General features: G+C 49.4%; 1 protein-coding gene across 1 annotated transcript in view; it reads right to left on the bottom strand.

Annotated features, from left to right (window-relative positions):
- The window catches only part of ADGRL4 (adhesion G protein-coupled receptor L4), a 226,920-nt gene extending 214,081 nt beyond the window's left edge, over window positions 1-12,839 (bottom strand). The window contains exon 1 of the mRNA XM_073643953.1: window positions 12,539-12,839. Coding sequence (XP_073500054.1) covers window positions 12,539-12,560 — 22 coding nt within the window. The 5' untranslated portion in view covers window positions 12,561-12,839. The remainder of the gene's footprint in view (window positions 1-12,538) is intronic.
- Window positions 12,840-15,059: the final 2,220 nt, after the last annotated feature.

Raw genomic sequence — 15,059 nt, forward strand, 5'->3', positions numbered from 1 at the left:
AGGCAAGACTGGACGTCCTCCCACGTAATTGTCACGCCAGTTCGATGGGCCTGGTGATCTTATTCCTAGGGGTTGGCCCTCTACCCCAGGTTGTGCCAGTTTTAAAGGACAGTACCTTGCCATATGTCCGGGTTGATTGCAGCGGCGGCAGATGGGTTGTCCGTCCTCGTTGTATCGGTCGCTGGGTCTTCCTCTGGCCGGTGGGGTCCTCCTTGGTCGGCGCCACGGGATATCCTCCGGTCTGGATGCCAGCTGGATCTTCCCTGGAGTAGAAACCTGTAAAGACTGCACAGTTTGGGTTAGCGCGGCAACGCTTTTAGTTAGCTCTTGGACCTGATGGTGCAGGTCTGTAGCCGGGTCATTGTTTAAAGCCTGCGCATCAGCTCCCACAGGCCCTGCCGACAAGGGCGCCGCCTCCTGGTGGTAAGTGGTAGCAGGGCGTTTGTGGGTCACAGCGCCACCTGGTGCCGGTTCTCGGAGCACCCGGATGGCTCTGTCCTTGAACTGTGCAAAGTCCAGATGAGGGTCCTGTAAGGCCATTGCCCGCAACTGGGTTCGGTGGGCATTGCAATGTAGACCCTCTATAAATTGTTCAGTCAACAGCTTGTCTTCGTTCCCTACGCCGTCAGGGTCGGCCTGCTTAATGGCTCTCAGGGCCTCTTGTAGGTTTAGTGCATAGTCCCTTATATTCTCATGTGCTCGCTGCTTTCACCCGTAGAATCTAAGCTTGATCTCGGCTGAGGTACGGGTATCAAAGGCGTCCTTTAGCCGGGATAGTATCTCTGCGACAGTCCTCCTCCTCCCAAGTGGCCAGGACTTTACCTCCCTTTGGGCTGCCCCTGTTAATTGAGCCACCAGGATGCTCACTTTTTGCTCTTCTGTGAGGGGGTACACCTGGAAGAGGCCATCCAGCCTTTCTCTGAAGTCATTTAGGGTATGTGACTCCCCTGAGTACTGGGGTAGCCAGGCTGCCCCCGGGATATAGGGCATGGTGAAAGGCATGACCGCCGCAGCGGTGGTGCTGGCGGTGGCTGTGGCAGTGAAGCTCTCCTCCGTATCCGACATCCTCCTCCCCCCTAGTGGACCGTGGCCTACCTTGCGATGATCCTCTTCCGTAGGCCGCGGCTCCGCAGTGGATCGTCAGGGTTGAGGACCTTCCGTCGCGCTCCTGTGACGTCGGCGTCTGCTGGGCTCCTTCCAGGACCTTACGCAACGTCCGGACGTGAGGCGGGGCTTCAGTTCTCGCGCGCTTTCGGAGTCCACGCCCCTCTTCTTCCCGCGCGGCGTCCTCAAGATGGCATCCAATGGCGGGAAGACTCCACGGATGGCGGGAAGAAGGCAAAAGATGGCGTCGGATGGCGGGAAAACTCCACGGATGGCGGGAAGAAGGCAAAAGATGGCGTCGGATGGCGGGAATCTTCACCACAGGTAAGTTTAACAGTCTTTTTCAGGCACGCAGTACCCGGTGGTTGCGGGCACGAGATCCTGCCGACTACGCCAAAAGTTGACGCGCCCCCTGGGCCTGTGCTGCTTCTGCTGCGCAGGGGGATACCCGAGCCGGATCTGCTGGGGATAGTAGTCCTCGTGGCGGTGACACGGTCCGTGCCCAGGGTGTCAAACTAAGTGGCGATGTTTTTAGTGGCAGATGTGATATTGTTCGACTACGCCACCCGTTGAATGCGGTTACGAAACCGCCGCTGCAGGGCAGACCGCTGAGGCCGGTGGTACAGTTGTGCAGCGTGGGTAGTATAACCCCCAACGGGAGGGGTATGGCCTCAGGGCAGCGGACGTGGATGATGGGGATAGCGGATTTGCACGCAGGCACCAGGAACCACTCAGAGACGGTGCGGTGTAGTTCAGGGTCTTTACTGGTGGCAAAGGTAGACCCTCCCGGGAGTACTGGCTAGCGATCGGGGCCTGGTCAGTCCGTGAGCAGACAGGATCTCCCCTGGTCAGGCGGAGTTGTAGGCCTCCCCATCTAATTGTACTCTTCTTGGCTACCTTGCTAGAAGCGGGTAAAAGTAGCCCACGTCCCTGAGTGTACCGTGTGGTGCTCACCCGTATGGCCGGTGACTCGGGGCCTTCTGGTAGCCTCCGCTCCACGACGGCGGTGCTGGTCCCTTGCGTGTGACCGTGCCTTCGGGTTTCTTGGCCAGAGGACCTGAAATCCCCTGCCGGTCAGTTTCTGCTGCTGGGTATGGAACAGTCCCCACAGCCTCGGACTCCGTGTCCGGTGAGATCTCTTCAGTCCGGACGAGCTCTACAGCTTCCAGTCCCGGACTCCTTTTATCACTGCTCCCACAGAGCTCCTGATCTTATTTTCCCTGTAACTGATCCACACCAGACCAGACTGTGTCTCTGTCTCTGTCTGTGTTCTTTTCTCTTACTAACCCCACCTCAGCCCCAGTTTATATAGGGGAAGTTCTTCCCCTCCCAGGACTGGGCAGGAGGTGTGGCATGCTTAGGATTCCTGACCAGGAGACCTCCCACCTGCTCACAGACGTAATATTGCTATTACTGTGGTAACCAGACCCCTGGGGTTCCACACCTCCAATCTGTGATTGTCCGGCCCCTCCTCCTGCCTCCAATCTGTGATTCCTGGCCCCTCCTCCTGCCTCCACTCTGTGATTCCCGGCCCCTCCTCCTGCCTCCTGTCTGTGATTCCCGGCCCCTCCTCCTGCCTCCACTCTGTGATTCCCGGCCCCTCCACCTGCCTCCAATCTGTGATTGTTCGGCCCCTCCTCCTGCCTCCAATCTGTGATTGTCCGGCTCCTCCTCCTGCCTCCAGTCTGTGATTGTCCGGCCCCTCCTCCTGCCTCCAGTCTGTGATTGTCCGGCCCCTCCTCCTGCCTCCTGTCTGTGATTGTCCGGCCCCTCCTCCTGCCTCCTGTCTGTGATTGTCCGGCCCCTCCTCCTGCCTCCTGTCTGTGATTGTCCGGCCCCTCCTTCTGCCTCCAGTCTGTGATTGTCCGGCCCCTCCTCCTGCCTCCTGTCTGTGATTGTCCGGCCCCTCCTCCTGCCTCCTGTCTGTGATTCCCGGCCCCTCCTCCTGCCTCCTGTCTGTGATTGTCCGGCCCCTCCTCCTGCCTCCAGTCTGTGATTGTCCGGCCCCTCCTCCTGCCTCCTGTCTGTGATTGTCCGGCCCTTCCTCCTGCCTCCTGTCTGTGATTGTCCGGCCCCTCCTCCTGCCTCCTGTCTGTGATTGTCCGGCCCCTCCTCCTGCCTCCTGTCTGTGATTGTCCGGCCCCTCCTTCTGCCTCCAGTCTGTGATTGTCCGGCCCCTCCTCCTGCCTCCTGTCTGTGATTGTCCGGCCCCTCCTCCTGCCTCCTGTCTGTGATTCCCGGCCCCTCCTCCTGCCTCCTGTCTGTGATTGTCCGGCCCCTCCTCCTGCCTCCAGTCTGTGATTCCCGGCCCCTCCTTCTGCCTCCAGTCTGTGATTCCCGGCCCCTCCTCCTGCCTCCACTCTGTGAGTCCCGGCCCCTCCACCTGCCTCCAATCTGTGATTGTCCGGCCCCTCCTCCTGCCTCCAGTCTGTGATTCCCGGCCCCTCCACCTGCCTCCAGTCTGTGATTCCCGGCCCCTCCTCCTGCCTCCAGTCTGTGATTCCCGGCCCCTCCTCCTGCCTCCACTCTGTGATTCCCGGCCCCTCCACCTGCCTCCAATCTGTGATTGTCCGGCCCCTCCTCCTGCCTCCAATCTGTGATTCCCGGCCCCTCCTCCTGCCTCCACTCTGTGATTCCCGGCCCCTCCACCTGCCTCCTGTCTGTGATTGTCTGGCCCCTCCTCCTGCCTCCTGTCTGTGATTCCCGGCCCCTCCTCCTGCCTCCAGTCTGTGATTCCCGGCCCCTCCTCCTGCCTCCAGTCTGTGATTGTCCGGCCCCTCCTCCTGCCTCCAATCTGTGATTCCCCGCCCCCTCCAATCTGTGATTCTCTGCCACTCCTCCTGCCTCCACTCTGTGATTCCCAGCCCCTCCACCTGCCTCCACTCTGTGATTGTCCGGCCCCTCCTCCTGCCTCCAGTCTGTGATTGTCCGGCCCCTCCTCCTGCCTCCAGTCTGTGATTGTCCAGCCCCTCCTCCTGCCTCCAGTCTGTGATTTCCGGCCCCTCCTCCTGCCTCCACTCTGTGATTCCCGGCCCCTCCACCTGCCTCCAGTCTGTGATTGTCCAGCCCCTCCTCCTGCCTCCAGTCTGTGATTGTCCGGCCCCTCCTCCTGCCTCCAGTCTGTGATTGTCCGGCCCCTCCTCCTGCCTCCACTCTGTGATTCCCGGCCCCTCCTCCTGCCTCCACTCTGTCATTCCCGGCCCCTCCTCCTGCCTCCACTCTGTGATTCCCAGCCCCTCCACCTGCCTCCACTCTGTGATTGTCCGGCCCCTCCTCCAGCCTCCAATCTGTGATTGTCCGGCCCCTCCTCCTGCCTCCAGTCTGTGATTGTCCGGCCCCTCCTCCTGCCTCCAGTCTGTGATTGTCCGGCCCCTCCTCCTGCCTCCAGTCTGTGATTGTCCGGCCCCTCCTCCTGCCTCCAGTCTGTGATTCCCGGCCCCTCCTCCTGCCTCCACTTTGTGATTCCCGGCCCCTCCACCTGCCTCCAGTCTGTGATTGTCCAGCCCCTCCTCCTGCCTCCAGTCTGTGATTGTCCGGCCCCTCCTCCTGCCTCCCGTCTGTGATTGTCCGGCCCCTCCTCCTGCCTCCACTCTGTGATTCCCGGCCCCTCCTCCTGCCTCCACTCTGTCATTCCCGGCCCCTCCTCCTGCCTCCACTCTGTGATTGTCCGGCCCCTCCTCCTGCCTCCAGTCTGTGATTGTCCGGCCCCTCCTCCTGCCTCCACTCTGTGATTCCCGGCCCCTCCTCCTGCCTCCACTCTGTCATTCCCGGCCCCTCCTCCTGCCTCCACTCTGTGATTGTCCGGCCCCTCCACCTGCCTCCACTCTGTGATTGTCCGGCCCCTCCTCCTGCCTCCAATCTGTGATTGTCCGGCCCCTCCTCCTGCCTCCAGTCTGTGATTGTCCAGCCCCTCCTCCTGCCTCCAGTCTGTGATTGTCCGGCCCCTCCTCCTGCCTCCAGTCTGTGATTGTCCGGCCCCTCCTCCTGCCTCCAGTCTGTGATTGTCCGGCCCCTCCTCCTGCCTCCAGTCTGTGATTGTCCGGCCCCTCCTCCTGCCTCCAGTCTGTGATTGTCCGGCCCCTCCTCCTGCCTCCAGTCTGTGATTGTCCAGCCCCTCCTCCTGCCTCCAGTCTGTGATTGTCCGGCCCCTCCTCCTGCCTCCAGTCTGTGATTGTCCGGCCCCTCCTCCTGCCTCCAGTCTGTGATTGTCCGGCCCCTCCTCCTGCCTCCAGTCTTTGAATGACAAGTCACTGCTTTTCAGTTACCTGCCTCCTGTGTTTGAAGAGAAGATTTCATTCAAAGACTGGAGGCAGGCAGTGGAATCACAGACTGGGAGGAGAAGACCCCGTGTACAGTTTGGCCCCTGTGCACTGAAATTTAATTAGCAGAAAACTTCAAATGCTGATTAAAGAAGAACCACAAAGCGGATTTTTCCTCCAAAGATATCAATTTAATCAGTGTTATGTTCTGCTACCAGAGCTAAGGAAAGAGAGGAGATCTGTCCCTACGATAGAACTCAGCTTAATCCCTACGATGTAACAGGGGACCTGATCCTGCGATCAGACCTGCTAAAGTCCTAAGCTAGTCTGTACGGAGACCTATAGATGTGGGGAAGGAATCCCTACAAGTACTAAGGACTGGGAGGAAAATGGGACACCTCCTAACAGAAATAGTAGCAGACAGACGAACAAACAAAATATATAGAACATAGAGGTCCGTAGACCAAGCAAACTAACAGAGTTAGATACAGGGCACAGGCTAGCTAGAAAGTAGTTAAACAATGAAGTCCAGCAAAGCCAGAAGGGCGGAGCAGGATTAAATAGGCCAACAAGGTCATGTGACCAGCAAAGGAAAAAAACTAAGAACAAGGTTCTAACAGTACCCCCCCTTCTAAGAGGATCCTCCGGATCCCCTAGGACCAGGCTTATCAGGAAATCTCCTGTGAAATGCTCTGATAAGTCTGGACGCGGAAACATCATCCGACCTCACCCAAGAGTTATCCTCGGGTCCGAAACCTTTCCAGGCCACAAGATACTGCAAACTACCTCTATACTGTCTAGAGTTAAGGATGCGAGAAATTTCATATTCCCCGTCCTCCACCACCGGAGGAACAGAGGCAGAGGCGTCACAATCCGATACAACAGCTTTTTTCAACAGAGAGACATGAAATACCGGATTAATTCTCCAGGAGGTAGGAACCTCCAACCTAACAGCAGATTGGTTGACAACCTGAAGCACCTTAAAGGGCCCTACAAACTTGGGACCCAATTTCTTAGAAGGAATCCTCAACCGCAGATTCCTAGAGGACAACCAAACCATGTCACCAACAGCGAACAAAACCTCCTGTCGTTTCCTATCAAAGTAGTCTTTAGATTTTCTGTTGGCCTCCTGAAGATTACCACGCACATCCGTCCAAACTCTCCAAATCACCGGAAAAATTCTCCTCCTCAGGCACGGCAGATCCCAACTTGGAGAACGACCCAAACGACGGATGTCTCCCAGAACAACAAAAAAAAGGCGAACAACCAGCAGAAGAAGATGTATGATTGTTCAGAGCAAATTCAGCAAGTGGCAGAAACTCAGACCACCCCTCTTGATTGTCTGCCACAAAACAACGCAAGAACTGCTCAACATCCTGGTTTTTCCTTTCTGTCTGGCCATTAGATTCAGGATGATATCCGGACGAGAACGACAAATGAACTCCCAACCTGTCACAAAAGGCACGCCAAAAACGAGCCACGAACTGAGGACCTCTATCAGAAACAATGTCAGTAGGAACGCCATGAAGTCTGACAATTTCCTTGACAAAGGCCTTAGCGAGAGTTTTAGCGCAGGGCAGTTTGACGAAGGGAACCAAGTGACACATCTTGCTAAAACGGTCCACGACCACCCAGGTGACAGTAAAACCCTCAGAGGGGGGAAGGTCAGTTATAAAGTCCATAGCCAAATGTGTCCAAGGAGCACTGGGAACCTCCAAAGGACAAAGCAACCCCGCAGCAGGAGTATGTGAGGACTTAGATCTAGCACACACAGTACATTGGCGCACCCACTTAATGACTTCCTTCTGCCATCCAGGCCACCAAAAACTGCGACCCACCAGTCTCTTGGTCTCAGAGATTCCGGGATGACCTGCCAACCGAGATTCGTGACACTCAACAAACAAATCTCTCCTAAAGGTCCCAGGCACAAACAATCTCCCATGAGGAGTGTTAGATGGGGCATTATCCTGTGCTTTAAGAATCTCATCCTCCAAAACGGAGTCCAAAGCAGCTATCACAACACCTTCTTGTAAAATGTTCTCCTCTTTCTCAGCACCGACTATGGGAGAAAAACTGCGAGACAAGGCATCCGCCTTAACATTCTTAGTACCAGGGATGTAAGTAATGGAGAAATTAAACCGCGAGAAAAACAGTGCCCACCTAGCCTGACGGGCATTCAGGCGCTTGGCAGCATCAAGATATATCAGATTTTTATGATCCGTAAGAACCTGAACGGGAAATTCCGCACCTTCCAAGAAGTGGCGCCAGTGTTCAAATGCGAGTTTAATAGCCAATAATTCCCGATTACCAATATCGTAATTCAGTTCAGTCTCCGAAATTTTTTTTGAAAAAAAGGCACAGGGATGTAATCCATCCCCGTTATCCTGAGACAATACTGCGCCAACCCCCACAGAGGAAGCATCAACCTCAACCAAAAACGGCTTAGTCACATCAGGCTGCATAAGGATGGGAGCAGAGGTGAACCTCTCCTTGAGATACACAAAAGCTTCAATGGCCTCAGAAGACCACTGAACCGCATCAGCACCTTTCCTGGTGAGATCGGTCAGAGGTTTGACAATACTAGAAAAAATTTTTATGAATTTTCTGTAATAATTGGCGAAACCCAAAAACCTCTGTATCGATTTCAAACCAATAGGCCTAGGCCATTCCTGTACAGCTTGAACTTTAACCGGGTCCATCTCAAAACCTTCGCTGGAGATAATGTAGCCCAAAAAACTAATTCTCTGTACAGCGAACTCACATTTCTCCAGCTTAGCAAAAAGCGAATTGTCCATTAACAACTGTAATACCTCACGTACGCTCCGCCAATGAGACTCCAGATCCGGCGAATAAATCAAAATGTCATCCAAATACACAACCACATTTTTGCCGATCAAAGGTCTAAGGATGTCATTAATAAGATTCTGAAAAAATGCAGGAGCATTAGTAAGACCAAAAGGCATAACCAGATTCTCAAAATGACCCACAGGAGTGTTAAAAGCAGTCTTCCATTCGTCACCCTCCTTCATGCGCAACAGATTGTATGCCCCCTTAAGGTCAATTTTAGAGAACCACTTGGCCCCCATTAACTGGTTAAACAGATCAGGAATCAATGGCAGTGGGTAAGGATTGCGTACAGTAATTTTGTTAATCTCACGAAAATCCAGACAAGAACGTAAACCGCCGTCCTTTTTTTTTACAAAAAAAGATCCAACCGCCACAGGAGACTTAGAGGGCCTAATGTGACCGGCGGCCAAATTTGTCTGTATGTATTCCTCCAAAGCCTTTCTCTCAGGAATAGTAAGGTTAAATAAACGACTTTTAGGAAGAGTCGCTCCAGGGACAAATTCAATAGAACAATCATAGTCTCTATGGGGAGGCAAAACCTGCGATTCCTTCTCAGAAAAAACTCTCCAAAAATCCTGAATAGGAACAGGCAATTCTCCCCTATCCAAAGCTGCAATACGCCCGTTACAACACTTGTCATAACATTTATGGCTCCAGGATTTAATTTCACTGGTAGACCAATCCAGTACAGGATTGTGAAATTTTAACCAGGGCAATCCCAATATTACTGGAGAAGGCAAGTTATTCAACACTACCAAATCCAATTTCTCATGGTGAACACCATTAATAGTGAGAGGAAATTCACAGACCTTGAGAGTAATATTCTTCAAAGGGGAACCATCCACAGAGACCACAGCAATGGGGGATGATAAAGGTTCGGGTTTTAAATTGAGTCTTTCCAAGAATCCCCCATCAATTACATTCAGAGTAGACCCACAATCAACAAACACCCGAAATTCCATTAATTTTTCCTGAGCAATCGTGGAAGCAGCTAAAAATACACCCTTGGAATTTAAACAGGCAATACGGGCATGACTGACCATTTTTTTTTCTTTCTTCATACGAAGCTCACAGTCTTTAATCAAATGACCAGATTTTCCGCAATAGAAACACAAGCCTTCAGAAAATCTGCGATCTTTTTCTTGAGAGCGAGGTGCCATCGCTCCAATCTCCATCGATTCACCACTGTTAGTACACACATTCTCATAACCAGAAACTGACATAGCAGAGGATTTGCTCTCATTAACCCTTGCACGCAGTCTCCTATCCACCCGTATAGCTAATTGCATAGCCTGTTGCAAATCTTCAGGTGTAGGATAAGCAATTAGCAGGTCTTTAACCCTTTCACTGAGCCCAGCAAGAAATAGACTTTTCAGAGCAGAATCGTTCCACCCTGTTTGAGTAGACCATCGACGGAAATGAGTACAATATTTTTCCACATTACCTGATCCCTGTCTCAAACGTCTTAACTCAGTCTCAGCTGATGCGACACGGTCAGGATCATCATATAATAGTCCCAAAGCAGAAAAAAAACTATCCACTGATCTGAAGCATGTATCACTAGGTTGCAAAGAAAAGGCCCACTCCTGAGGCTCTTTGCGCAAAAGTGACATTATGAACCCTATGCGCTGGGAATCATCCCCAGAGGACTTGGGTCTCAAACGAAAATACAATAAGCAAGCATTTTTAAATGAAAAAAATTCTCGGTGTTCACCAAAAAATAAATCCGGCAAACGTACCTTAGGCTCCAAGAAATGTGCTCCAGGACAGTTACTCACGTGCTGACGGAGCTCAGTCACCTCCAAAGAGAGTCCCTGCAGGTGTTTAGCCAAATCCAGAACCGACACCATGATGGAACAGAAAAAAAAATCTTTCCTTAGAGCATTTGCTGGGCTGGACTTACTGTTATGTTCTGCTACCAGAGCTAAGGAAAGAGAGGAGATCTGTCCCTACGATAGAACTCAGCTTAATCCCTACGATGTAACAGGGGACCTGATCCTGCGATCAGACCTGCTAAAGTCCTAAGCTAGTCTGTACGGAGACCTATAGATGTGGGGAAGGAATCCCTACAAGTACTAAGGACTGGGAGGAAAATGGGACACCTCCTAACAGAAATAGTAGCAGACAGACGAACAAACAAAATATATAGAACATAGAGGTCCGTAGACCAAGCAAACTAACAGAGTTAGATACAGGGCACAGGCTAGCTAGAAAGTAGTTAAACAATGAAGTCCAGCAAAGCCAGAAGGGCGGAGCAGGATTAAATAGGCCAACAAGGTCATGTGACCAGCAAAGGAAAAAACCTAAGAGCAAGGTTCTAACAATCAGTATTACAATGACATCACAGCAATGTCTGTACTTTACATTACAGAATCGTGCTGACAGGTTCACTTTAAGTATTTCTATAAAATATAGATTATCTAGACCTTGATTCATTAAAACCATTTTCTCTAGAATATAAGCGTAAATTGTTTTGAAAAGTCACATTTTTGTTTAGCTTGGAGTTGCTCAAAAATGTTGCGACTTTTGATATTTTCATGCCAAATTCTCCCAGCTCTGCCAAAGTGGGCACGTAGGGGCACGTAAACCCACAGCTCGTCTATTTCATGGCTTACACCAGAAAGCTTACCCTATATTTAAGAAATTTTAATGTCAAACTTAAAGAGGTTGTCCACTACTTTTATATTGATGACCTATCCTTAGGATAGATCATCAATGTCTGTTCAGCTGGGGTCCAACACAGCCTCAGGGCGAGAGTACTTACTTGCGGAGCTGGCCATCTACTTGTAGTGGCCTCATCAGGTTACTGCACATCCGTCTCCTATTTATTTGAATAGAAGGCAGATGTGCCATCCCCTGCGACAGCCACTACAAGTAAACGGCCAGCTCCGCAAGTAAGTACGGCAGGGGTGTCAGGTGTTGGACCCCGGCCGAACAGACGTTGATGACCTATCCTAGGAATAGGTTATCAATGTAAAAGTAGAGGACAGCCTCTTTAAAATCTTGACATACTGTCTATAACACCAGAAATAGTCTTATGTTAGAAAATAATAAGATAAATGTTAATAATGACAATAAAAATAATAATAATAATAATAAAGCGTTAAACAAAAAAGATTCACAGGCGCCTTTTCTAGCCACAATGTCAATGGTCCCTGACCACTGGACCAGGGTCCGGTGAATCTTCTGGTACCTGCCAGCATTTCCAGCTCTTCTTATGATTAGTCGGCCCTTTATCATCATCATTACTCGACCTATCATTGTGTCAGTGTGAGCCAGACATGACAGCACACGGGCCAACTAATCAAAAGAGGAGCCAGAGATGCAGCAAGTAGGAGGTCGATCACAGGGCTCCCGTCCAGCAACCACGAACTACTGACATTACCGCGGGAATTCCTGTGAATCATTTTGCTCAACTCTAATGATAAGGTAAAATTATCTTAACCTGAATAGTTGTATATAATACCGAACATAAAATACATAAAAATATATCCAGAAATGATATCATAGATATATATAAAATATATATATTAAATATATTGCTATATATCTGTCTGAGAAATGTGTGCAATAATGTGCATATACCATTTGCTAAAACATGAAAACATTAACATTTTACAAAGTAAATATATTTTTTTTACAAAATATTAGAAAAATGAATGAAATGCATAAATAAAAAGGAAACAAAATACAGCAAATAATGTAAAAGCACAGAGAGAGTTGTTTATATTTTGCTTATTAGAACAGACTCTGATCCACAGTTGCACCCAATATTCTACCATGTTGCCAATATGGTGTTTACAGGATTTTTACTGATTGAAGTAAATGTTGTAGCTGATTGTCTTACACAATCATAGAAAAAAATGTAAATATAGACAAGAAAAAAAGAAAGAAGGGTGTGTATATATTATATTATGTGGATAAGGAGAGTACACAGTGTAAGCATAAAAATAACTATGGAAATCCAAAGGCGAATCTGGAGGCACAGTGGTTACAAGAGAAGTAAAATAAAACTTTTTATAGTTATCAGTATAAAATATGCACCTATAGAAGGAGGACGGGCAAAGTGCAGGTCAGGTCCAAGTATTATCAGTGTATTGTTTCCTATTATGTTATGTTGTTCAAAAAAAATCTTTTAAAAAAATTCTCTGCTTTTTTTTTTGTTGCCTGGACCTATAGTCACTATACGATGTACGCAGCAATTAACATTTCAACTTTTCAAAAGTTGAAAAGTAGCAAAAAGCCATAAAGCAGAATATGAACTTCATCAAAGACCTGAGTGATATAAGTCAGCAGGTACAAGGTGTCACAAGCCCCCAATTTCTTACCTATGAGATAGAGTAGTTTCATTTGAGGTGGCCGATGAGGTCTCCAGCCTTGGGACAGTTGATACTAGTGACTCTGGAGCTCTCGTCCCAGTGACGCAGTCGGTTTCCTCTGCAGATTTTCCTGTTTTCTTAGTTTACTCAGGAATTCTACTTCCTCCACTTTCATCAGCTCTGAAAAGAGTTCACTTATGATAAGCCTTATACATAACGTGTATTACTTGTACAGAAGTTGCTCCCGTTTGGCTTCTACAACTTGACTTAGATTCGTAAAGTTTGTATACGTTTTTGTACTTTTTTTTATATTAATCTGTTGTTTTGTTTTTTTTTATAAATAGAGATCTTATGTTTCCAGGGTGGAGGCAGAATTTATGATGTCACTCCTTTGTCCTACAGATCTTGAGAAAGATTTACTTAGAAACTGTTGTGTCTATGACAGGATGGGAAACGTTGCTCAGAGAACCATTAACACTTCCTGGAACAAGCGGGAGGCAAACAAAATGTACTCATGAATGACGGGGAATCTCCTGACATTTCACATCGTTATATACTTTGTGTCCCATCGCATATACTATGTGTGGCCCATGGTATACATCGTCAACAATTTTGTTTCTCAAGTCCTCAGACAGTTCTCTTCTCCTCTTTCTGTTCTCCATGCTTAGTGTGACACACACAGACACACATGCAAAGATTGAGACAATTTCTCCCCTTTTTATCTGGATTCAGGTGTGATTTTATATTGCCCACACCTGTTACTTGCCACAGGTGAGTGTGAACGAACATCACAAGCTTGAAACAAAGTTGTTTACCCACAATTTTGGAAAGGTGCCAACAATTTTGTCCGGCCAAGTTTTGGGGTTTTGTGTAAAATTATGTCCAATTTGCCTTTTTTTCTCAGTTTTTTTTTTTTTCTTCCAATACACACAAAGGAAATAAACATGTGTATAACAAAACATGTAATTGTAATAATGTTCTGGGAGAAATATTCATTTTCTTGAACAATTTCAAGGGTGCCAACTAGTGATGAGTGAGCATGCTCTCTCCTGCTCGATGCTCGCCCAAGCATCACTGCTCAAGATGCTTGGAGCTTGCCAAGTATTTTCGGGGTTGCTCGGCGGGAGCTCGGGTCTCCTCTCTGCATGTTTGGCGCTCTTTACAGAGACAATGAACATGCAGGGATTGCCTGCCACTCACTGTAATGCCTTAGCCATGTTGGTTGTGGCATTACAGTGATTGGCTGGCCGCACAGCATCATCAGGTCTATATCAGACCTGGCGCCGCCATGCTCGTCACAGTCACTTCGGATCAGACAGTGTAGGGAGTGGTGCTGCTGAGCTAGGGAGAGATTTGCTTGTTTCTAGTTAGTGTAGGTGTACAGACTATATTAGAGACACATATCCATCTCAACTAACAGTCCTTCTGAGGACTAATCCATCTGCAGAGATATCAGGCAGGCAGTGTATATAGGCAGGCAGGCAGGGTACATAGCAGACTGCAGTGCACATAGCATAAGAGGCTCCATTCCAGTTCTGTCTGCTGCTGCTGTTAGATATTTCTAGTAATAGGCCCAGGTCTCAGGGGCCAGGAATAATTTTTTTTTGCATCTTAATCCTCATTATTTGCTTAAAAAGCAATCCAGAGAACACCGTTGTTCTGCACCATTTGCTAGTTGGCAGTGCAGAATACAGCCAGGTCCTTTCCATGTTACAGCGCTAAAAATCCAGCTATTTAAATCTGTGGTTTGCTGTTCAAAATAGTTACCTACAGGCCAGGTATTTAAAACTGTGGTTTCTCCGTCACACGGATTACATATAACTTCGTTCCAAACTCAGTCATTTGTAGTAAGCGTGGAAGATATTGTCCTCCATTTAAAATGGGCAAGGCATGTGGCAAGACACGGGGAACTGGACATGATGGTGATGGTGCATGTAGAGGCCGAGGCCGAAGCCGTGGGCAAGCTGAAATTGTGCCACAACAAACAACCACATCTTCTCGCCTGACCTTCCTGTCCCAATTCCTAGGGGACCGCAGCACACCACTATTGAACCCAGAGCAGTGTCAAAAGGTTGTTGGTTGCATAGCGGATAATGCTTCCAGCCACTTTGCCACCACCACCACCCTGTCTTCCACACGGTCAAGTCTCAGTAGCCGTGAGTCTGGACTCCATATTCCTCACCCTGATCCTCCTTCCTCCCACCATGCCGAGTGCCTGGAGACAACTGATCCCACAATTGGACACTCCAAAGAGATGTTCACTTTTCCATTTATAAATTCGGGCCTCTCACCCGGTGCACTTGAAGCGGGGCAAGAGGAGATCGCATGTAGTGCTGCCCAAATATTTGAGCAGCCACGATCACACGAAGGCGACGGTGGGAAAGTGTCACAAGAGGTGGACGATGATGAGACACAATTGCCAGAAAGTCAGGAGGAGGACCAGGGTGCGGAAGTAGAAGACGAGGTGGTGGATGATATAATAACTGACCCAACCTGGCAGGAGAACATGCAGAGCGAGGACAGCAGCACA

The sequence above is a fragment of the Phyllobates terribilis genome, unplaced genomic scaffold, assembly GCF_046119375.1.
Source record: "Phyllobates terribilis strain yellow unplaced genomic scaffold, ASM4611937v1 Scaffold_8__6_contigs__length_399053987, whole genome shotgun sequence".
Lineage (NCBI taxonomy): Eukaryota > Metazoa > Chordata > Amphibia > Anura > Dendrobatidae > Phyllobates > Phyllobates terribilis.